The sequence below is a fragment of the Euleptes europaea genome, chromosome 6 (assembly GCF_029931775.1).
Source record: "Euleptes europaea isolate rEulEur1 chromosome 6, rEulEur1.hap1, whole genome shotgun sequence".
NCBI lineage: Eukaryota > Metazoa > Chordata > Lepidosauria > Squamata > Sphaerodactylidae > Euleptes > Euleptes europaea.
In genome coordinates, this window is record NC_079317.1 from 40489248 (window position 1) to 40513775 (window position 24528).

The 24528-nt window shown below is 41.4% G+C and overlaps 1 protein-coding gene across 11 annotated transcripts in view; it reads right to left on the bottom strand.

The window, feature by feature from the left end:
• The window catches only part of NPAS3 (neuronal PAS domain protein 3), a 795184-nt gene that overhangs the window by 549220 nt on the left and 221436 nt on the right, over positions 1-24528 (bottom strand). For 9 of the 11 annotated variants that reach the window (XM_056850745.1, XM_056850749.1, XM_056850743.1 and 6 more), the window contains 2 exons: positions 5949-6193; positions 5789-5839 (listed from right to left, as the gene is read on the bottom strand). In XM_056850745.1, coding sequence (XP_056706723.1) covers positions 5789-5839; positions 5949-6193 — 296 coding nt within the window. The remainder of the gene's footprint in view (positions 1-5788; positions 5840-5948; positions 6194-24528) is intronic. The other 2 variants (XM_056850750.1, XM_056850744.1) reach the window with 1 other exon arrangement.

Consider the following 24528-nt stretch of genomic DNA (forward strand, 5'->3'; position numbering starts at 1 on the left):
GAGAACTTATCACCTCCAGGATCTCCCAGACTGGTCAAACGGCAGAGATTAAAAGCACAGCTTGCAATACAAGAAAGAAGAAAGAACGCAGGCTTATCAGCACAGCGTCATAAGTTTGCACAAGAATTGGCACCACCAGGTGATACAAAACAGCTGGCTGTGGAAGAGGGCTCAGCTACGTAGGGCAATAAAAGCTAGGCTGCCAGCCAGTTTCCTTGTGGGAAGAACTCTGTTGTTTCTGCCAGTTCTGCCACTTGTGCCAGAGATTCCTCTTGCCTACATCTTACTGATAAGCTACGTGCTTAGTGTTTTCCTGTTTATATGCCAGATTCCAGCTCCTGCATCTGAACTACCTAGAGACCTGTGGCCCTCAGCCAAGACCTTGGGGGCAAGGAGCTTGTGCCGGTGAGTGACCTTGTTCCTTTGCTTTGGGTACTTTCTTTGCCCTTACCCATGTGTGGCCCAGCACTCCCAGGAAGAGTAAAACCAGCATTAGGCTCTGCTCAACACAGTATCTCCATTGCTGTGATTGAAGTCAGAGGCAAAGCACCACTGCCTGGTCCCTGCCTGGAGGCAACACTATATCTCCCTTTTAAATTCATCTGCATGTTCAGCCATCACTACAGCCACTGGCAGTGAATTCTACAATTTATTTACTAATTGAATAAAGTATTTCCTTTTGTCAGTCCTGAATCTATTGTCCATCAGCTTTGTTGGGGGTCCCCCCGCCATAGTACTAGTATTATAAGAGGGAGGAAAAGTTGTCTCTCTCCACTTTCTCCACCCCGTACATACTGTAATTTTATAAACTCTTAATCCTCTTGGTTGACTTCTTCTGTTCTTCTACAATATCCGCTCTGAGATATGGTGACCACAGCTGCACATGGTACTCCAAGTAAGCCCTCAACATAACATTTACACCGGCATTAACACATTGGCCATTTGATTTTCAATTCCTTTCCTAATAATCAAAGAAGGGATATAACATGACAAAAGCAACCTTAATGTGCTATAAGGATGCTTAGGTTTGCACATAGGACAACTAAATAGTAAGTCTGTCCGTATCAAAATAATTCCACGTCTTCTAGTTACAACATTAGTTTGACTTCATGAGGAATCATGAATAGTAATAAGAAATGGAAGTATCTCCTGTTTCAGGTGACTGGCTGCAGGGATAAACTAGTAAGTCATGGCAAGAGTATGGAATATTTATACTGACTGTCAGACCTTGCTCATTTGCAGAGCACAGCAAGAATCCAGAGCAGGTAGCATCAGTCCATAGTTGTAAGGGCTGAATGCGAGATGTCTGACAAGCAGGGATCTTAAATTATTGCACCACCCTTAGTCTGAAGACAAATTGGAGCTTAAATTGCAGGGATGTTACAACCATAATCAGGATATAGCATATAGAGGCCTTTTGTCCTGACCTGGTATACCTCAAGGCCATACCTAGATCCAGAAAAGCACCCAACAATGGAATTCAGTTAAGCCCCCCTGAATTCCATGGTGAAATCTACCTTCACTGTCAAACTCATCTGCCAACCTCTTGATTTTCCAGAATTAGACAGAAACTGCATTAAAAATTCTATATCAGGATAGCTGAATACTTATAATTCCAATTCATGGCAAAAATGGAAATGTGTATAATTAGGTTCCCAAATTAAGTTTAAAAGATCAAAATCGGTTGGGTCTAAATATTTATTCATTATTTAAAAATGTATACGCTACCAGGGAATCTACTATATGGCTATGCTTGGCACAGTATGCTGGTTAAATTAGACCTCTGTTTCCAGACTAAATGAATATTCTTTTAATACACATTTTGTTAGCATTATCATCTATTCTATAGAACAATTTTATCCTGATTTTCAAAATGTAACATTTAAAGTCAACAGCTGCAAGAAGTGTGTACTATTGCATTTGACAGCTTCTGTTTCCTAAGTAACAATGCCATAAAAAGACCAAACTCTGTAGAACTAGATTATATAATTCTTCTACAACTATATAGTTTTAGCAAGTGTCATATCAATAGCTACTGTTTTTCAAATTAATAAAAGATATAATAGCTTTTAGATATCCTCCAAATACAGATTACTATGAACAGAGAAATGCTTAACCAATAGTCAACAACAATAAAATTTCTTTAAAGGTTACAATAATAAGTTATTTAGCAAAACCACTGCAGGAATGCGTGGTCATTTCTTAAATAATGTATACTTGATCTATAACAATACAGATATTTCTAAAATAATGGTGAAAACTATCTCTTACTTTGCAGTTGTTTAACATATCATTTCCATGAAATAATTGACTTGGGAAATATTACACAGTGTCACCTGAATGTTCTTTCTGCTAGCGCAACTTGGAATAATCCATACAAAACATGCATAAGAAAACAAATACATCAGCCTTTATAGACAGGACAGAGTAAAGGACCTTTCCGAAGCTCTAAATTAAAATGATTAAATTGCTGTACAGTCGGCAGGGACAAATTTAAAACTAAGCTTGGGTATGGAATTATTAACATGAATAGGCCATCTCATTTTTACAAATAGCTGTAGTTTACTTAGCGTAAGTATTTCTCATACATTTTCCAAATGCCTTCAGAAGAGTGCATGAGGAGGTATAGTGTCTATTGGTTTTATTGCAAGATTAGAAGCCCTGTTATGATGCTGCAGGCAGTTTATGTGAGCTTGTTTGTTCATACAAAGGGCAACACACAGATCTTAACAAAAGACAATCAATTTAGTTGATAAAATTTCAAGTGTGTTTGATTACAATGTGTCACTGGGTTTATATTCAAAGAAAACTAGTAAAGGCCATGGGTGCCCAACACATTTTCTGGCGCCCACCAAACATTTTCAGGAAGTGGGCAGGGACAGGGTTAGAAGAGCAAACAGCAAACCCCTTCTTCCTGCTGCCTCAAGTAGCTGCTGCAGGTGGGAAGGAGAACAAAATGGTCAGCATGGACGACAACAGACATTCCTGCTCAAACCTACTCACGTACTCTTGTCCCTGCACTGCTTCAGCTGCCTATGGACAAAAGGAGCCTGGCTGGCTTGGGGTGGTAACAGTAAGGCCGTAACGCCCCCCCTCGCAGCCAGCCTGCTTCTTTTCTTCCCAGGCAGCAGCGCCCTGGGAGGAATGGAGGCTAACTAGCTTGAAGGTGAGGGGGGAAGGAAAGCAGCAGTCCCTGGGAGAAAAAATGCTTACTAGCTCGTGTTTGGTCCCACCTCTTCCAGCAGCCATTTTATGGTTGGCTCTGCCTCTTCCAGCAGCCATTGTGTGCTTGCGCCCACCATCCTGTGTCACAATCCTTGAGGTGCCCACCGGCTCTAAAAGGTTGAGGACCCTTTCTAATGTATCCTAAGATTACAACTATAACTGTTTCTATCCAATGCTATCTTTTTAATAGTAAAAATCTTTCTCTGTCTAATTCCTGAGACTTCATAGTTCCACACTGCTCATACCTAGCCAGTATACCCTCTGTCATTTCTCCGCAGCTGACATTTCTCAAAGTGTTCTTTAACTTTCAGCCCCTTAATTGCTTAACTCCATCTCCTCTTCTCCTTCCTCAAGATTTTAAAAGGGGTCTCCCTACCTGGTTGCAGGGCTACCCATTTAATTCTTTCTATACCTGTTCTTTCTTAACCCACTTCTGTATAAGACCAAGTAAAAAGGCCTTAATATTCATTATGTATTAAAAACCTAGAAGATATATTCAAAACATTTGAAACATACCACCTAATTTCGCTGATATAAGTCAGAACATCTCCCCACCAGTGCATTAGGCCAAACTATCCAGACTACAGTTTATCACAAGCATAAAGCACAAAAAACACCTTTCTGCATATAGTTTTGAAAGAAAATAGGTTCCATTTACTGAAGCAATGTGGGCAACAGAACAGGGGAGGAGAAAAGATAAAATTAAAAACAAATGATCACTAGCCAGCATTATTTGGGGGGGGGAAGCTTTCCTGCCCCCAAAAACCTTCACCAAACAGACTCTAAACTAATTCTATTCACTGTGAAATTTGAGTCTCTTATGGCAGAACCACATGCTCACAAACCTACATTTGCCAAGATCTTAGACATGTGGAGGGCCAGTTACAAGGCAGAAATACTGGCAGAGATGGGATGTGCCCAATAATTCTCTGTGGCTTTTCTCCCTTGTTTGCAGAGCCAGGTGGAGAAAAATCAAAATCATACTGATATCAAATGTATTAATATTTCCTAGAGTAATGAATTAAAAGGAGTTCATTTGGTTTTAAACGGAACATTTCTTTCTACAACTCATCACAATATCTGGCAGATTTTTAGTGCAGACTAAAAAACTGGACCACCCCTTTTTGAGATCATGTGTAGCCATTTCTGTATTCTAATCTCACATCCACATCACTGTACAGAACACAAAGCATTAATCAGTACTTTCATATACTGATCAATCTAAATTGTATACTTCCTAGATTACTATAGTACCAGTATAAAATCCAAGTATATTCCTTTTGTTAGAATACTATCACTACACTAAGGATGAATAGCTACCTCTATAGTCAGTAATGACATTTTCTCCAAAGCCATCTGCGATGTGTTAATATACGAAGTCAAAAACTGTGCAAAAGTCACCACGCATGACTTGAAAAGCATATTCATGCTTTTCAACTCCTTATATGTATGTCTCTTCTAAAAATCAGTGAAAGTAAACAGAACTCTTTAGTTTGTATTTAGTAACAACAGAAATTAATCCATAACATGAGGCCACCCTTTTCTTTCTACATCACACTGATCACAATCAAGAAATCTGCATGTGCAGTTAGCCTTTTCCAGATCTTCCCAATTCCCAGCCTGTCTTAATCTTTATTACACTAAGATATTCCTGAGTTTAAAATGTCTTGTAATGGAATACAAGTTGAGGATTTGGCATTGCCTGGTAGAAAAAGCTGGGGGAAATCACTGTTACCTTACAGCATATGCATTTACACATGCTCTTAAACAACAGGGACTCTTTGGACTGGGACAAATGCTTTCAAGTAACATCGATGACAAGTTCCTTTATGTGCCACAAATATGGGCCTTTAACTTATTTTATACACCTTTGATAATTTTGTTCAGAACCCATTCACAGATGTGAACTTTCAGTTCAGCTATGGTTAAATGGTTGTGAAATATATATTTAGGTTTGGAGATGTTTATAAATCAAATAAATAATGCTTGGCTTTAAGAAGCTTCAGTGACATACTGGGCTGATTCAAAAGTTGTCTTTTCACTTATGGGAGAAGAATGTGGCTCAAGGAAGGATGGAAACCTTTAGATTGTCCCACAGCTTGAATCAAACTGCAGACAGGAATAATAGAAGTGTTTATACATAAATCTCTAGACTTTTGTAATAGCCTGTTTGAAAGAACTTATATTTAAGCTATTTTTTTCATTTAATTCCTTAAAATGTAAGCCAACAAACACAAAATATACGGGTAAATATTAATCTCAGTCTCTATACATAATACTGAACAAGTTAATAAACAGAATCACCATCTTCCCACTAAAAAATGTCCTCCAACCAGGAGAGCGTTTTCTGTTTAATAAATGCCAAACTCTACAGCTACAATCTAACACAGAATTAAGCTTGCAAAAAACCATTAATATTAATAGGCTTAAGGGCCGCTAACTCTGTTTTAAATTGTGACCTAAGTCATTATAAATACATATTTATGTTCATTTTCTCAGGACAATAACTGTGCTGATGTTTGATTTAAAATAAAATATAAAAAGAATAAGAGGTTTATTTCACCTTCACATGGTGTCTTTCTCATGCAGACCTCAGATTTCCACATTTGTATCCCTTTAAAGGATTTGATATGCAGGGAAAAAAGAAAGGATGGTAAACATTTCAATTCAGAGATCAATACTGGCTGCCACATTCCACACGCTATGACCAACCAACCGCATACCTTTTACTGACGTGTTGGGTGGTGGTCCTTCCATTCTCAAGTTCCACGGAGGATCCCCCTGATTAGCAAAGTCCCTCATCTTCAAATAGCTAATTGTTAGCCGAATGATGGATGCCTTGTCAAGCTGGCTGGTAATGGCTGCAGGAAGTGGCAACAATTTGGCCAGCTCATAGAACTCAAAATTTTCCTTTCCTCGGCGAGAACGAGCAGCATCTCGGGACTTTTCCTTTCTCAAGGCTTGTAAACTGAAACAAGAACAACAAAGCAGAACAGCATCAGTTTCTACATTCTGACATAGTTATCTTTCTTATTCCTGATTTCTATGGACCTGCAAACACATATTCCTTCCAGAGATAATCAACCAGTAAAATAATGATTACAAGATAAGGTCTTAAAAACTCTGCTGTAATTGCTTTGTCCAAATGTCAAACAATAAACTGAAGACCACAGTACTGTAAAAGGACAGATGGAAATTATCTTAATAAAGAATCACTTTCGATCTGGCATAAACTGTAATGTTACTTGTTAATTATTATTATTTATCATTTATTTTGAGCTTTATCTGTACAAATGGCTTCACAGTCTTTTCTTTTTCATTCTTGCAGCAAAGATACAAGGTAGTGTTGTTGACATGTAAGACTGCACATGGCAAACAGATGTAAAGGATCTAAGTGACAGCCAGGTGATTGGTGGTGTCACATGACAGCTCAATGACTGAGCAGAAAAACTGGCTTGTACTGGACTGAGCTAGATAGTCCTGGAGACAAGGCAGCCAACAGTTGATTGGCTGGGAGACTATGCCAGATATGTATATAAGTGTATCATATATGTATTGGGTTGTGGGTTGTGAGAAGTAGATGCTTTGCGTAGCATTCTGTCACTGTATAATAAAATAGCACTTTTATACTACGTGCTGACTCTGCTGTATTCACTCGCTGCTGTGGTGTCTGATACTTCTTCCAAACACCAACAAGTGTATGGTGTTTTAGCCAATTCAATATTATGGACTATATGCCAGGCTGGAACTTCAATATCCAACTCTCTGTACTTCTCCCAATATATTTCCATGTATTTTACCATAACTTTGCTTAACACCCACCAGCTCACTACATTTATGTAGACAGCGGTTAAATAGCCAGTATTTTTAAAAAAATATTTAAAAAATAAATAAATGAATGAATGACTGTGGCCAAGTATTGTCCTTGGTTTGAACCCAGGTTTAAAACCCAACAGTCTACTCCTGGCCCACAATAACTCTCTATGTCTTTCACAGGCCATTAACGCATGGCTGATTTAGCTTTTGTTTGTCCCTATCCTATCTCACTCCTTTGAACCCCGTGTTCAAAAAATTGAACGCATGGGGAGAGGGGACAGGGACAAACAAAAGAAGGGGCAGCAGCAGCCCTCCGAAACCCACGCCTCTCTCTCCCTCCCTTCTCCCCTCCTCCTTGGCTTCCCTTCAGCACCAGCCTGCAGCCCGGAGCCCCAGCATAATAAACGGTGGCACCTTCCCCCCCAACCCCTCTCTCCCCCACCCCCACGCCCTCCTCCTCCGCTTCCCTCCAGCATTAGTCGTTAGAGAAGGGAGGCTTTCAACTGGGAGGCAGGCAGGCAAACCCTCTGACACTGTGCCTCCGTTCCTTGTGCGTGGGCCCCTGGGCAAGAGCAGTTGGTTTGGAGCAGGCTCGCCCGTTTGCTGGGTGCCCAGCACATGGTGGGGCCAGGAGGAGGTCTTTGCTGCCAGGGTTCCCACCTTTCCATCAGCCTGCAGCCCAGAGCCCCAGCCTCAGAGAGACGGAGCGGTGGCAATGGCTCCTTCTGGAGCCAACAATGCACACTTCCAGCCGTTGCCTCCCCGCCATCGGCTTCCCTCCCGGTGAGCGGAGGCAGCAGCATAGCTCCGCGCTCCTCCAGCATGCCAACCACTGGAGCTGAGGGGAAGCTGGCAGGCAGAGGGTCAGGGAGTTGACCTGGAAGCTATGCGCTCCGGCAAGCTCTCACATTTGTAGTGAGGCTTGGGTTACATTTGCAATATCAGAGCGACTTAAAAACTCGGAGAAGCTCTCGGATGGGTGGGGTCAAACGCGCAGGCCGGAGACTGCCATGCTTGTTGACATGGTCAATTCGCTCCATGCCCGGGAGTTTCTCTTGACAAAACGGCCATGCATTAATGGCCACAGTCAGGCAAGAGAGCAGAACGAAATATACAGTACAAGTGGTATTAGCAGGAGACCTCCCACTATTACAACTGGGAGATCAGTTCACCTGGAGAAAATGGCTGCTGGACATTCGACTCCCAAAACCCCACCCTCCTCAGGCTCCACCCCAAAAATCTCCAGGTATTTCCTAACCCGGAGCTGGCAGCCCTACTTATGGTGACCTCATAGGGTATTCAAGGCAAGAGATGTTCGGAGGTGGTTTGCTATTGCCTGCCTCAGCATCACAACCTTGGTATTCCTTGGAGCAGGGGTGGGGAACCTTTTTCCTGCCAAGGGCCATTTGCACATTTATGACATCATTCAGGGGCCATACCAAGTGTAGATCTCCCGGTGTGTGGGGGGGAAGAGGCTAGGGTTGCCAGGTCTCCAGCCACCACCTGGAGGTTGGCAACCCCAGGGGAGGCCACACAGAGAAGGCCTGCAGGGTGCCCCCACTCCCCCCTCCCAGGCGGAAAGGCAGCCAGCAGTGGGCCCGAGCAAACGAGGTGCCAGGGGGGCGCAGCCCACAGTCGATCGGCAAGGGAGGAAGGAAAACAGAGAAAGAGGAAAAGGGAGGGAGGGAGAAAGGGAGAAAGAAATGGAGAGAGAGGGAGAAAGAAAGAAAAGGACGAAGGGAGGCAAAGAAAAGGACGGAGGGAGACAAAGAAAAGGATGGAGGGAGACAAAGATAGAGACAGAAAAAGAGGGAGAAAGAGAGGGAGAGAAAGGAGAAAGAGTGACAGAAAAAGAGGAAGAAAAGAGAGAAAAGCCTCCCCCCCGCACACACACACACCCGCACACGCTGGCCCCGTGCAACCAGGCCCCAGTCTCCATGCCCTCTCCTCCCCAGAGTCCACAAAAGCCCCCCCCCCGAAGCCCAATCGGCTCCTGCATGCATGCTTTGCCGCCGGGAGCCGCCAGCCTCTTTCCCCCTCCCTCTCGCTGCTCAACAGCCAACAGTTGGCGAGAGGAGGTCCAAAGGGCGCCGCAGCACCGCTGTAAGCCAGGAACACCCTCTGGGAGGGCCGCCCTGCGCCCCACCTCTGCAGCAGGGCCCCGGAGCTCCGGAGGGCCACATAAAATGTCCTCGGGGGCCGCATGCGGCCCCCGGGCCTGAGGTTCCCCACCCCTGCCTTGGAGGTTCCCCATCCAAACAGTAACCAGGGCCAACCCTGCTTAGCTTTTGAGAGCTGAGGAGATCAGGCTAGCCTGGGGCTATCCAGGTCAGGGCAATGCATGTGCTACAGGACATCATTATGTATCTTCAGTATACTTGTCCAACAATTCCTCCTGAGGGCATTGCCCAAAAATTACTTCTGCCCAGAACAGATGGGAAAAGGGAGTGCTGAGCCCACTAATACAGGTAGGTATGATTATATTGTCATCATTTGCTATGTTGACCAACATTAAGGGTCTTTATGCTCTTATGGGCGATGGTTTTCTTAGACATGACAACAGACAAAAAGTTGCAGATTTTTGTTGCACCTGCGGAAGACTGCAACAATTATTTTTATCTATCAGCTGAGTGACCAATTCCACTTTTTAAAATATTCTTTTAAACATTTATTTGGTACTCTCCTTCCATTCAACTGAAAACTTAATTCAAAATCCCTTCAGTGATTCTTGAAATGTGAAGTGACACACAGTCACATTACCCATGTCCGACCAAAAGTCTTTTGAAGTGACAGCACTGTACTTGTAATAAATAGTGATTGGTTTGGAGGGCTATAACCATAAAATAAGGCCCTAGGGGCTGGAAGGTTGTTGAGAATATGATATAATGGGATAAGCCAGTGGGAATGACACAGCAAGTACATTAATCTAGTGCCTATTTGCATTAGCTAGGATTTAAAAAGCAGAGAAAGCAAAGCTAGGCTTGGCATGGAAGGGGCCATTTCCAACTCCCTTCCTGCCTTTTAGCAATGCGGCAAGACGATAACTTTTGTAATGTGTTTTCTTTGGCAGCACTAGTGATGGCTGCTTGTCTTCTTGTACCTTCACAATATCTACTTAAATTACCCTAAATTTGGGAGAACTTTGAATTTTGAAGAACTCAGGTAGCAGATAGGTGATACAACCTTCTGTTTTGTTATTTACAATGTTGCTATAGTATTTTTCCTTTAATAGTAAAATTAATACGTATATAATTTCTTGTTAGTTTACATTTCTCCCCTTATACCCATTATATTGCTTCCACATTGGTTTGAACTGCAATTATTATTGATGACTGGTTCCACCTCTACAGTATCTGAACATTCACCTTGGTGGTACAGGGTGTGAAGACAGCCACTTTGCTGAGGGAACTAAAGAAATGGACTGAGGCATGCCAACCATCAACATCAATAGGCGTATGCTAGGTATTTTTAACACTATTTTATTTGTGTTGAACATCACTCTTTCTATGGGGAGAATGTTCCAATGAGAGGAGCATTTTGTGTAATGCAGATAACATTGTGCCCTTTGAAATCAATACATATAGAGGGGGAGCAGCTATGAGAGTCCTGGCCCGCCCCCACCTATGCACCATCCCAGGAACATGAGCACAGAGTCCATGTATGTAGAAAGCATATGCCTGTAGGCTGCCTAGCCATGATCTGGAATGTTCAGAAAATCAGCGTTCCCTATTGCGGGGACGGAGCCGGGGTGTGTACACTTCCTGCACAAGCGGAGTATGCTCAAAATCTGGTAATCATGTATAGTGGAGGGTGGGGCTAGTCCATTTGTTTATCTTCTCTTGTATCTGCTAGTACTGGGGAGTGGTTCAATTAGGCCCACCTTTTTAAAGCTATGCTCATGTTTCATTCAATGTTATATTTGTTTATTGTTTATAATATGTGATATAATCTAGTTGTGATTCGCCCTGAGCCCACTTGATGGGTGAGGGTGGAATAATATAACAACAACAATAATAGTTGTAGTTGTAGTAGTTGTTGTTATTATTATACTTGCACTATATTCAGCTTATAAAACACAAATCAGTTTATAGGAGTATTCCTACATAAGAAGAGCCCTGCTAGATCAGGCCAGTGGTCCATCTAGTCCAGCATTCCATTCCATAAAGTGACCAGCCAGTTGCACTGTAGGGACCAAGAACAGGGCATATAGACCAAGGTTTTCCTCTGATGTTGCCTCCTAGAATTCATATTCAGTGGTTTACTGAATCTGGATGTGGTAGCCATTAGCCATTACGAATCTGTCTAATCACCATTAAAGCCATTTATGCTAGAGGGATCAAAGGAAAGTGGTAAAATTCCTTAATTGCCCTCTTCTGCTATACCTTTTGCAATATTTTGAGATCCACTGACCAGAACTGTACACAGTATTCTAAATGAGGCCAGCAGTGGCAATACAACAGTGGCTGTTATTATTATACTAATAATCCCAAGCGTGGAGCTTGTCTTTTTTATGGCTGCTGCACACTGTTGCAGCAAGCTATACACTACAATCTCAAAATCTTTCCTCTATCAGTCTCCATCCTTTCAGATCATCTATATGTAAAGTTAGGATATTCCGTTCTAATGTGCATCACCTTACATTTACCAACACTGAACTCCATTTTCCATGTTGCCTAAAGGCAGCTGGCAAAGGGGTGGTGACTTGCCATGTCTAAGGGTGCTGAATATCCTGGAGTCTAATCTCCTCTAATCTCATCTAATGGTATTATGTTTTGTATTTGGGTAGACTCAAGTTGCTAGATCAGGATACCTGACTTTATGAAGTCATCCAGTTTGTGGAAATAGCTCAGTAGCAAACTAGGTTACAAAGTATAGAAAGCAAGATGAATAAACAGATTCTAATTATGTTATGACTTCCCTGGTTTAAGTCATACACTGATTGGTCTTTGGGATGGCTGTGACTGCTTTGAAGGTTAAGGTACAAGCCAGGGCAAAGTAAAGTAACACTAGTGACCTGAATGAAACATAGATTATAGTTTGGATCAAGCTAATATGATAGCAGTTGATTTTCAGTGCAATCCGTATGCTGCTGAGACAGGTAATAACTAGTTCTGTTTGGTCAGGTAGGTTTTAGCCTATGGATGCCCAAGCCACAAGGTGCTACTATGCCATTTTCACTACAAAAGACTATCATGGTTACTCTTCTGAATTTCCTCCAAGAAAAGATATTTCACAATCCCCCCTAGGCTTCTTAAACATGTGGTATCTGAACTGAAGAGTTCCAAAACCATTAAAATAAAGCTTTGTTTAGTACAAGTTATGTTTTTAACTGGAAAAAGACCCTTTCCACTGAAAAGGAATACGGTTAAAAGCTTTTCATAACTCTCTGTTAAAAAAGCAACAACCAAAATCTGAGGACAAGACAGCCAGGCAGATGTTATAGATTTTCCCCACTTGTTTGCTTAGGAGAATCTAGCACTGCACAGTTCTACTATTTATCAATTAATCTGGAATGCAGACTCAAAGAAGAAGGTCAACCTGTATTAAAAATTCAACGATTAAAATTTCATCAAAGACGGCCATAATTTTAACTCGCAAACCTTTGAACACCTGCATACTTGTCAGATCTCTAGTCATACTTAACAGCGGAATCTATAGTTACTACTACAGTATCAACACCAATTCTGGCATGAACTGAATGAAAATGCTTGCAGGTTAGGCAGTAAAATCCAGCAAAATGACTCTATTTTGCCAAACTTGCCAGAGTGAAATACTTATTGGGTGTACTTCAGCATTGATCAGATTAGGCCCTTTGTATTGATACATTTTTGAAGTGATTTAATTATTTTTCGGCACATGCCTTAAATATCATTTCTCTCACAAGGCAAAATTTAGGAAATATCTGTAAACAAAATGATTATCTGTTATTATCTAGAGTGGCAGAGACAAAAAAAATGAAGTTCTTTAATCCCACCCAAGAAAAGGTAATGGTTTCAGAAGCTTTCCTTTAATGTGTGAAGAAAGCTCCCTGGCATATAGGCTGGAAGTTAAAACGGGAACCTTCAAGTTCAAGGTAAGAACTCTGCTGCTTAACTAATGCACTGCTCATAGCTGTCATCATTAATTTATGTTAGCCTCTGTAAACATCAAGAGTATAATAGGCCAATTTCACAACTAAATATAGATGCACATTTTGCCCTTATATAAATGGCAGATTGCCGCCGTAGATCATCACTGCAGCAACACGTCAGTAAAGATGCACTGTTTGATGGTCTGATGCTCACACAATATATAAAACCAGTTGTAATGGTTGTTTGGAAGCAAAGTGTAACACAGCAGCAAAATTTCATTTGTTCCACAAACTCAGGATATATTAAGCTTGGCTGACAAAGACTGTTTGATGTGCTAAATCAGTTTGACCTTCATTTTTGCTTTATATTTCTCATTTACCACAGAAAATGACCATTTTTGTGTGTGTTCTGGGCCAGAAAATATAGACCTGAATGCTATTGAAATGTTCCCTTAGTTTTACAGGGGGAAAAGAAAATGTTTATACACACACACACACACACACACACACACACACACACACACATATACGAACACACACACCAATGAGAGTCTGCACTCTTTGAAGAGTATATGAATAATAATCTGAGTAGCAATCACATGAATGTTCCAAGCAAACATTGGATGTCTCTCTGGCTGAAAAGGGTCATGGCAAATGTTTAGGGATAGTATTCTGAGCTTTTTAAACATCACTTTGTATCTTCAGGCCAAACATCAATTAAATGAATTGGAACAGCCAGTGCCTTAGCTTACCAAGGAACCAAATTCTATAAGGATTTCTATCTCAGCATCTAGTTGACAGCTTTAAAATAGTATAGAAAGCGCAGCCAAAACATCTCGTAAACAGCACTTATGCTTTACAGCAACTTGTACATTTCACACCTTAAATTTCTGTTTACAATATTAGCTAATCACTTCACAATTGAACTTCTCAGAACAAAAAGTTATCAATTAAAGTGGTTGAAACTCCTGCAAATTATCATTTAAGAATGAAGTAATTGCTTTCATCAGGGCAGAAAAGCCCGCCAGAACAAAAATGTCACTTTAGATTAGTGTTCTCACTCCTGAAGCAATGGATGACACAGCTGATATAAGACTAAATGCCAAGACCAATCAATTGCTTTTGTGGCTCTGTTCTGAGCTGCTGTAAAAGGGGCCATTTTCTAGGATCTACTCTTCATTATAGTAAATGCTATCTCCTTGGTAACATAATTCCATTTCTCATAAATTCTGTCTGAGCATTGTCCTAACAATGGATGTTTGTGGAAAAGAATGCTGTTGGTTTAACGCAAAGAATTAAGTGTGAACGGCTGTCAAAGTACTGCAGTTTATTTCTTCTTAAACATAAATTGAAGTCTTCTCCATTAAAAAAGAATACTCATGTGGAAATGAGCATTCTGAACCAGTGTAATATATTGTATTTGAAGGTGTTGTATAACTGGTGGGCAGAGTTTAGATTTATTTTATATACATTTGCTTTGTGTCTGTTGGACACCCTAGTCTTTAACAGAGATTTGTCAGTGTAAAAATAGTGTGGATAAACACTCCACTTGTTTTACCAGCAGTGCTGTTTACAAATGTGAAATTACTGAAGAAACACAGTCTCATTGACACATGACATGCTGTTTGTTAGGAAGCTCATCTGTGTATAAGAGCTTTTTTTGAACTGAGCTCTGACTGAAAGATATCTGTATTGTAATTTGAACTGTGCATCTTCCTAAAATACCAAGAATCTGAGTTATGGCCTCCAATTAAAAAGATCTCCAAGAAGCTAATTTGGTGGAACCGCAGCAATTTCCTATGTGACTCTTTTCATGACTGAAGTTTACAAACAAATACACAGTGCAATTTTCACTTCAGAGTAAAAATACAAAGCATTCTATTACTAAAAGAGAATGATTTTTTTCCTCATTTCTTTGAAAATTAACATCAACAAAATGGTTGTTACCCAAGCTTCTTCTTCTTCTTTTTTTGTAGAATGGACCCCTTGTGGATGTCAAAATGTATATAACAGACTTCTCATGTAGATTTGCCTCCTCCTCCATGCCAGTGAGAGTGGTCCCAAGTGACATGTGGGTAATAGGTTGATCTATGTGGGGAGTCAGTTACATGTTACAGTGTCTGCAGTTGTGCCCCAAGACAGAAATTGTTTTCAGAAGCAAACTCCTTTAACGCAGAGTCCGCTTTGTGACTACTATATTATTTATGATTCATGTGCATCTCTTTCCTGGCCTACCCTGAAGGCTCATGGTAGGTTTTTAAATGCATTTCAAATGAATTCATAATGCAGCATTTATTGCAGTATAATGTGACTCCTTTCTATTGTGAGAATATTAAAAATTATAGAAATGAACTTTAGGAGAATACACATATTTGTTGACGTATGGACTTCTCCAGTTCATCTCTGTAACCTAAACCATTTATGCAGAGAAGATTTTGCCACTCACTCGATTTTTTAATCCAAAGGTTAAAAGTACTATGCATGGGGGCGTCTTGCCTCAAGGAGTACCAGGAGTAAATGTCTGCCAAGAAGAAATCACCGGGAAAAAGCGGAATGTCTGAGTCCCCCCCAAAAATGCTACTTTGTGATTGGATGTGGTTCCGAGTACCCTAGTGGGGGGGAACTGGCACCATTCACCTGAGATCTTTATTCTTCTTTAGAAAATCACCAGAGTATCCCCTGAGAAGGATGCTTATGATGGGGGGGAGCTGGCTGCTTTCCCCCAGATCTTTACACTCCTTTAGAAAACCACCAGAGAATCACCTGAGAAGGATAACTACAAGGGGGGGTGGGAGCCAACGGTTTCCCCCCAAGTTCTTTACACTCATATAGAAAATCAGCAGAGAATCACCTGAGAAGGACGCTTATGAGATATATCGCTTAGTATATCAACACTTTAGTGATATATCATTGAGGTTTCAATAAAATAAGCATTATATCATTAAACGGAACTATTCTGCCAGGCCTACAACTGAAGGCAGCTGTGAGGTTTACATAGTTGCTGGCCTCGCCATCTTCCCCGTCACTTTCTGCTACTTAAGGGGGTAATCTGCTCAACCTGTTCTGCAGTGGCTACTACTATTTTATGTGAGTGCCATCTGATTTTATAGTTGTTATGATTAGTGTGTTTTAATATTGAAGTTTTATGGATTTTATGTGATTTTGGGTGTTGTTACCCGCCCTGAGTCCGGCCTGACTGGGAATGAGGGCAGGCTCCAAATTTAATAAACAAACAAACAAATAAATATCAGCAAAGTAAAACAAAAAACCCCACTGTGGCTCCCCCTTTCCCCCGCACCTCATAAGTGTCCTTCTACTCATCCCATGGCCGCTGCTGCCTCACCTGCCCAGTAGTCTGCCCATACATGGACATTCCCTCGCCAGCACAACAGGGAATTTCTTTCATGTGATCATCTTCGTTTCTGGAGATGTTTAGATGCTGCTGAAACTGACCAAAGAGGACATGTATGGGGGGAAGGGAAGCCACCCACGTTCCCGAGATCTGTAGGCTACCTACAAAAATGGCTTCTCTGGGAGGACTTGGATGAGGGTGGGACAAGCGGCAATGGGCGGGGGAAGAAAAAACCCAAAGTTGTGACTATTCATGGATTTTAGCTCATTTTGCTTTGCAGTGAGACAGGGCAAAGTTTAAAATCATGATAAAACAGGTTTCTGAAACCCTGGGACAAGTGCAAGGCCACTGCATGGCGGAAAATTCATTAATAACTAAAAAAAAAAAAAAAGCCAGGAGCAGTTCTTCTTGGATCACACAGCAAAGAACCAAGTATAAATGGTCACAGAGTATCACGTACAGTGATGTGTGACATACAGGATTAACTGCTTACTCCATACTAACTTCAATAACCAGAGAATATATGAATACCCTCAAAGAGCAAAGTGTACAAGGGGACTCTGCATCTTATCTCTTACCATGCAAAATATGTAAGAGACATGAACTTAGAGTTGCTAAGCTTTACATATTTGGCTAACTCCCTTTTCAAACAGGGGTCACCCCAAATATTGTGTTTACACCATGTAAAGCCACTGCTACATATTGCGCTCTTGAGAACTGTATTACAAACACATATTAATCACCTTGCATTGAGCACAGTACGCATGAGCATACTTTAGTCACTATTTGAAAACTTACTATTTCCAAGGTCGACCATGTGCACTGCATTAAGTTCAGGAATGTACTGGAGGGCAAGATATTGATAAAGTCATCACAGTCAATGAGATTCAGTAGCTGACTGAAAGCGATACTACCATGCCACTATCAGGGTCATCATCATCATCTACTGAGACTATCTGTGTGATTTCATATTCATATTTTATCATTTCTACCTATGAAGGTTCAGAGTGAGTTTGAAACTGTGAGCACTGTTTCATGAAATAAGTCATCCCTGAAGCTTAATGTCCAGTTCATGACAAAAACGTTCCCTGCAAAAGAACTACTATCCTTTTCTACTCTGAGTATCTTCGGACACTAGAAGTAAATAAATCATTTTTCATTCTATAGCATTCTTTAAAAATGCATAATTTGACCTTAAAAACTGCAGGCTTCTTTAAAGTGCGCTTTTAGAACTATCAAGAGATGTTGCAAATCTATAGAAGAGACTCTGTTTTGTTGTAAATCAAAACATTTTAAATGTTTATTAACCAATGGGATTATACCTACCCTTAGAAAACCACTCGAGCACAAATAGAAGTGTTGATTAAAATCCATGAAGAGTCATTGCTGATTTAAATCATTTTGATTTAAATTATCTTGATTTAAATCAGTCCACCATTCCAGACTCTTTAGCACTGACTTTGATTAGTAAGCATTGCTTATATGAAGAAATGTTAACAGAAAAACATGAGATTACACCAAAATAAAACAGAACTTGCCAACGAGTTTCCTAGCAATGATTTTTTAAATTAAACAATGCCTATTTACATATTTAGCAGTCATATTGAAATTCCAGGTATATTAGAATGGAAAGCACTTAATTTCCTTCCACTTCTGATGAAATATTAGTTCAATGAACAGGTTGTTAAAGGATCAGGTATTGTTAAACACCGTACTATTTACAGCCTGAAAAGTTGGCTTATATACATACAGACTAGATTCTCTAGATTCATTTTGTTCATGGTGAGAATGAGCCTAATTTAGGAAGCCTTCAGTCTAATTGGTTCTCATGCCTGAGTTAGAGTGCTTTAACAAATGGTGGCTTTTTTCATGACCCCACCCCCAAATGGAATTCTAAACTAATATTGCATTCTTTAGAAGAGATATTCATGGGTTATATTTCCCTGGCCCTTTTTTTTTTTTTTTTTGCAAAAGAGGCACAAGGTGGGATTGGACAGGGCTGGAGAGTTTCCAGCCAATGATTAGAGGGCAACATGTAGTTTTATGAAGAGCTACTCCCTCTCCCTCACAGCCTTTTGTCACTGCATCTGGCCCACGCACCCACCCATAGAATAGCATGGGATTAGCCTGTCATTATTATAGGGCCAAGCAGAAATGTTGAGGGTTTTACCTGATTGGCTTTTGAAGAAACCATTTTCACCTGCTTCACAATGTCCTGGAAGGAAGTGGGTTTATTTATCATGGTTGAAAGATAGGTTTGGGAATGGCCACTGAATATCTTGGCCTACCTCGGTCCCTAGGTCTCAGGCCCCACTCTATGGACCAGAACCAAACCACAACAACAAAGTTTTCAATTTCATTTCCACATATTAATCAAGGGGAATGTGTAAAATGGAACTATCCCACCAGGCCTATAACTGAGGGCAGCCATGAGTTATCCATCCCCATCCCCACTACCCCTGTCATCTGTGGTGGAAGGGGGATCTGCTGTAACCTAGTTCCATAGTGGTGACTGGTTTATTTAAATGCCATCTTGCTGTTTAATTAGTTTATTATGTTTTTAACTTGATGTTTTAGGGGGTTTATGTGATTTTTATAGAGTGTTATCCACCCTGAACCCAGCCTGACTGGGAATTGAGGGCAAGAGAGAGAGAGAGAGGAGAGAGAGAGAATACCCAAACTAGTTTCTTACCACAAAAAGTTGCTATAAATTTTAATGTAGAGAATAATCTTTAGAGTGTGAGACTTCAGTCCCTAATGTCTTTCAAAACAGAGTACCATTATAATGGTGCTTGATATTTTGCTGTTCCTATTTTCTAGGGGACAAATATTTTACACATTGTATATTGGGAGTGTGTGAAATAAACATCTCATATTTATTTAACAAAATTTATACCTGCCTTTCCAACCTCAAAAGTGCAGCCAAGGTGACTAATAAATAAAAAAGATACATAATAAAATCACATCTTAAAAACCATTCAACCCCAACAAAAACACATTATTAAAACTATAAAATTACACAGAAAAACATAACAATAAAACTTTGGGCAGGAAGGAGGGATTACTGAGGGAATGCCAAATGAAACAAAAAGAGTCTTGATCTGCTGTTAGAAAGTGGCAACAGAAGGGGACAGATAGGTTTCCCTGGGGAGAGAGTTCCTGAGTTTTGGTGCCACGACCAAGAAGGCCTATTCCCAAATTGCCACCCACCTAATCTCAGAAAGTGGGGGTATCTGAAGCTGGGCTTTGGAAGATGACCACAATGGTCAGGTAGGTCCATAAGGGAATAAGTGATCCTTCAAGTATATTGGTCCCAAAAGATATAGGCTTTAAAAGGTCGACACCAGCACCCTTCAGTTGTGCCCGGAAACAGAACGGGAGTCAGCGCAGATGGCCAAAACTAGAGTGATGTGGCTCCTATGACCCACGCCAGGCAACATCCTGGCTGCAGTATTCTGTACCAGCTGAAGTTTCTGAGCCCTTTTTAAGGTCAGCCCCACATTGAGTGCACTGCAGTAATCTAATCTAGATGTAACTAGGGCATGCACCAATGGCCAGTTGTTTACTGCCCAAAAAAGGCCACAGCTGGCTAAACAGTCAAAGCTAGTAAAACACACTCCTGGCAACAGCTGCCACCTACATATCCAGCAGTAGGCCTGGGTCCAAGAGCACCCCAGACAATGGACCTTTCCCTCCAAGGTTAATGCAACCCCATCCAGAATGGGCAGCACCTTAAACCCCAGGCCGGACCTTCTGCTCCCCTATGAGGCCTCAATACAGAGCCAAATCCACATTGTAAACCACTAAAACCCTTGGAGGGAGGGATTTTCTTACAAGTTGACTGAACTGAGCTAATATCACATAGAGAAAGGGAAAGGTTACAATTGGATGAGCTGCTCAGATGTTACAATAGATGCATGGTGGAGGCAAACATATCATAGGGGAGAGTAACATTGTACATTTCATGATCCATTTATTTAGGCAATTCAGTACTTGCAGATTTCCTTTTTACTATACTAGATTTATATATTTATAGACACAGGAGTAACCAACTTTCACTTACCCTCATAGCCCCTCCCTTGAGTTGACAACAGCTTATTTCCCAGCAAAGAGGCTCTCCACCTGAACATCTGGATACTGTTTTTTTATATATATATATATTTGGCTTCATATTCTCTCTCCGTTTGTGCTCCTTCCAACTCTCTCCTCTCCTTTGGGCTGTCTTCCCAATTTCCACCTCTTGTTCTTTCCTATCTTGCCTTTTCTCCTAATTATCTGTGTCCTTCAGCTGCTTCTTCCTCACTCTTCTCCCTACCTTTTTGTTCAGATATTATCCAGTACTCTGAAGTCAGATCTCCTTAAGAGGTACCAAACCCTGTGTTATAGGACTGGCCAGACTTACGCCTGGTGAACTGGTTGATCCAGCAAGCTTTCCTCCTCACCCAAGGCTTAAATACACTGAGGAGGAAGCAGCTCCACAACTTCTGGAAGCAGCACCTGGGACTCATCTTGTCCAGGCTTAACTGGGGCCAGAATCCATAAAAGGTTTACACCAGAACTATGGTCTGGCTGAGGAGGTAGAGCATAGGCTTCAAGCTTGGCATTGTGTCTCTGCTGGGCTGTCTTGACAGCAGCCGGCTACCTCCACTGCTCCTGCTGGGTGGAAGCAGATCCTGGTGAGCTTGTGGGCCAGGGGCAACTCTTAATTACCCCAGGATCTGGGGAGAGAGAAGGAAGTTCTGGTGGAGGAGGCTCCTCAGGGGCAGCTTCTGGAACTGATAAGCCATGGGCATCTACCTTGTCAGGGTCTCTCAGAGTTCCTTGCTCTCCCAACACTATGTTTCCAGCTCCTCCTCTGAGGCTTTTGAATTGGAGTCCAAAGCCAGCTCAGTCAGAGTCATGACAGATATGCTCTTCCACTATCTGCTCCCTCCTCCCTCCCAGTTGTTTCTATATCTGTCATTCTTGCTCTCTAAATTCCTGTCTGATTCCTTCTACCATCACAACTGCCTCAGCTGCCTGTCTTTCAAACCTCTCTCCTGCTTCCATAAGCCTGCCTAGGCTATATCTCATTTAGGGAGCCACTGCCCCTTTGATTTCAGTCATGGATTTCTGTCTGCACTGTTGCCTGAATCCATGCTAGTGCGTACCCCGTTAAGCATGCTCACAGACTGAATACTGCATGTGCCCCCTGGAGCTGTTTCAGCTTGGGAAGATGGCACAGGGGGAAGCTGGAGCCTTTACTTCTCCAGTTCCTTGGTCCCAATCCAAATCTGGCACTGTGGCACTTGAGTTAGTAAGTTCCCCACTGCTTCTCTGTGGCAGTGGAAAAAGCAAGCCAGGTCAGGGAGCATATTGTGTAGTTTGGCCCCTAGATAAACTGCAGAAGAAACATGGGGTGGGGGTGGGGACTACAAAAATAGGAAATAGGCAATATAATAGAGAAGAAATAGAAAAGAAAAAGAGAAAAAGGTCACGGTGGTTATGTAGATGAACACTGATAGAAGTCTGAAGAGTAAATAACCAATAACATTTCTGTAGACAGGCCCAATTATTTCCTATGCAAAAAATTAAAAATTGAACTAGTCATTGAATAATAAAGTTGCATTTTGAAAGGCATAGTATCCAAAGTGATACAAAATCAACATTATTTCGCCCATCAAGCTGAAAAAAGCCTCTTCAGGTCCCAAACTGGCCAGGTGCATAAAGTAATTTTTCTTTCTGAAAGGCAGCCAGATTTGGGATCCTCTATTAAATCTAGCTGAATGCTCCTAACATAGTAGAAGAATGTGGTTTTATTTTCTTAACATTCAGGAATCCTATCACTGCACTGCACATATCTGAATTATTACAAGACAGCAAGTGTAAATTAAACTATAAGAAAAATAATGAGAATGAATTATTACTCCGTATGTTTATATAAATATCATTAGATCACCCCAAAGGATCATTACAGGGCTATGCAAAGGCCACCCCCACCCCCCAAACTGGTAAATATAGAAAGCACCCCCACTGGTTTTTTCACTATTACCATGCAACCCAACACGTAGTCCAGTCAGCTACTCACTTCCCACAGGGTGCTTATTGCTTGATTTCTAAATTTAGAGGTGCCAGAGCACAAGCTTGCTTGGAAGTCCAGATCCTTCACATCCCACAGAACGCTGAACAAGTTCAAAAGTACTGTTTCTTGTCATCTCACATGTCCTAGTAGTGAGTCCAATCAGTGGAAATAGATTTGGAACCCTCTATAAGATTAAGATTGCACTCCATTTCTTCTAATCAAGAGACATGTCACACTTTCAGAATTATGACCCTTTGAAAATGATGCCTAGGATGCTTCTCAAGACAGGGTCCCTTGAGTTCAGCGTACCTGACAGGCACAAGCGAATGTGGCGGTCCCTGTACTCAGGGTTGCTAGAACAAGTGGCAACTAGGATGAATAATGTGAGCTTTCAACTACCAAGATTTACATTTTAAAAATTCTACTGATTTTTCCTTCTTTTCACAGGTGAGCGCCCAGTAACCTACCCCTAATGCAGGAAAGGAAACAGAAACTGTTCCATCTTAGTATTAATGCTTAATCTGTTTTACCTACAAGTGACAATTCTGATGGTTGTTCAGAATGTTACCACACTGTAATGGATCTCTTCATAAATCACAGCTACATTAATGACTATTATTTATTCCAAAATCTGTTTATTCCCAAAATTTGTACATATAACTGTTAGCAGAATCATGTTTTTTGGGGTAGCAAATTGTTTATATTATTGTGGTATTTTAACCCTTACATGCAAAAACTATTCTTATTTATGTATTCTATGAATAATGTGACATTTTTACAACAAAACATTTTAATTATTGCATGAGAAGCATTCATGTAAAAACATAATAATTTACACAGGCTTCAGATTATAAAGCCTATAATGTAGTCAAATCAGAAGCAAAACAAATATGCATGCACGAACACTCCAATGGCTTTAACTGAAGTGGTCAACAACATAGACAGAGCAACAGAACTGTAAGATATCTGAATGGGAAATAATTTTGGCTTGGAAAATGGTTCTACAAGTAAAATCTCACCAACAAGTATTCCTTATTGTTAGTAGGGAAGTGACATTGACGGGGAACTGAAATGAGACTGATGACAAAATTTGACAGGGAACATTAGTGGTTTATTAATGGATTTTTTCAAAAGTAGTATAAAAATAAAGTTTTCACCTGGGGATCAGCCCGACTCATTTGCCCCAAGGTTAGTTTCACCTCTGCCTTACGCTCATTCCCTCTCCATCAAATGGATCACTTCATTTCTGCTGATTGACCTCAAAACTTTCCAGTCTTTCCGCCCCACATCATACTCAAATGTCTTTACTCACTCAACTAGGGCTGTTGAAAAAAAAAATTCGGGATAGTTTGGATTCGGCCGAATTCAGCCCGTCTGGATTCAGGATATGCCGAAGTCCGAACTCCCCCGCTTCGGGTCCGTGCAATTCGGCTCCAATTCAAAGTTCGGGGGGGGGGGGAATTCGGCCAATAAAGCCATTAAAAACACAACCGCACCTTTCCGCGGCTCCAGGGGGGCATTTTTGGGGGTAGAGGTCCCAAACGTTCAGCGGAGCTTCAAAGGACCCTTCTTGCAAGACCCCCCAAGTTTTGTAAAGATTGGGTGAGGGGGGGCTGAGATATGGGCCCCGAAAGGGGTTCCCCCACCCTTAATGTGCATCTCTGAGCAGAGCTTGCCGACATGCAGAAAGCTCCCAGCCCCTACAAACAGCTGATGAGAGCAAGGGCGGGGCAGGTGCAAAGAGGTTTGCAAAGCAACACAACTGCAAAGCAACACTGCAAAGCAACACAACTGCAAAGCAACACCTTTGCAAACATGCAAAGGGCGGGGCAGGTGCTAAGAAGTTTGCAAAGCAACACAACTGCAAAGAAACACGTATGCAAACATGCAAAGCAATACCTGACACCTGGGAGTTTGCAAACCATGGAAAGGGGCAGAGGCAGCTAGCTATGCATAATGAGCAGGAGGGGGTGGAGTTTCCCCTTTTGCATGGGACTCGGGACC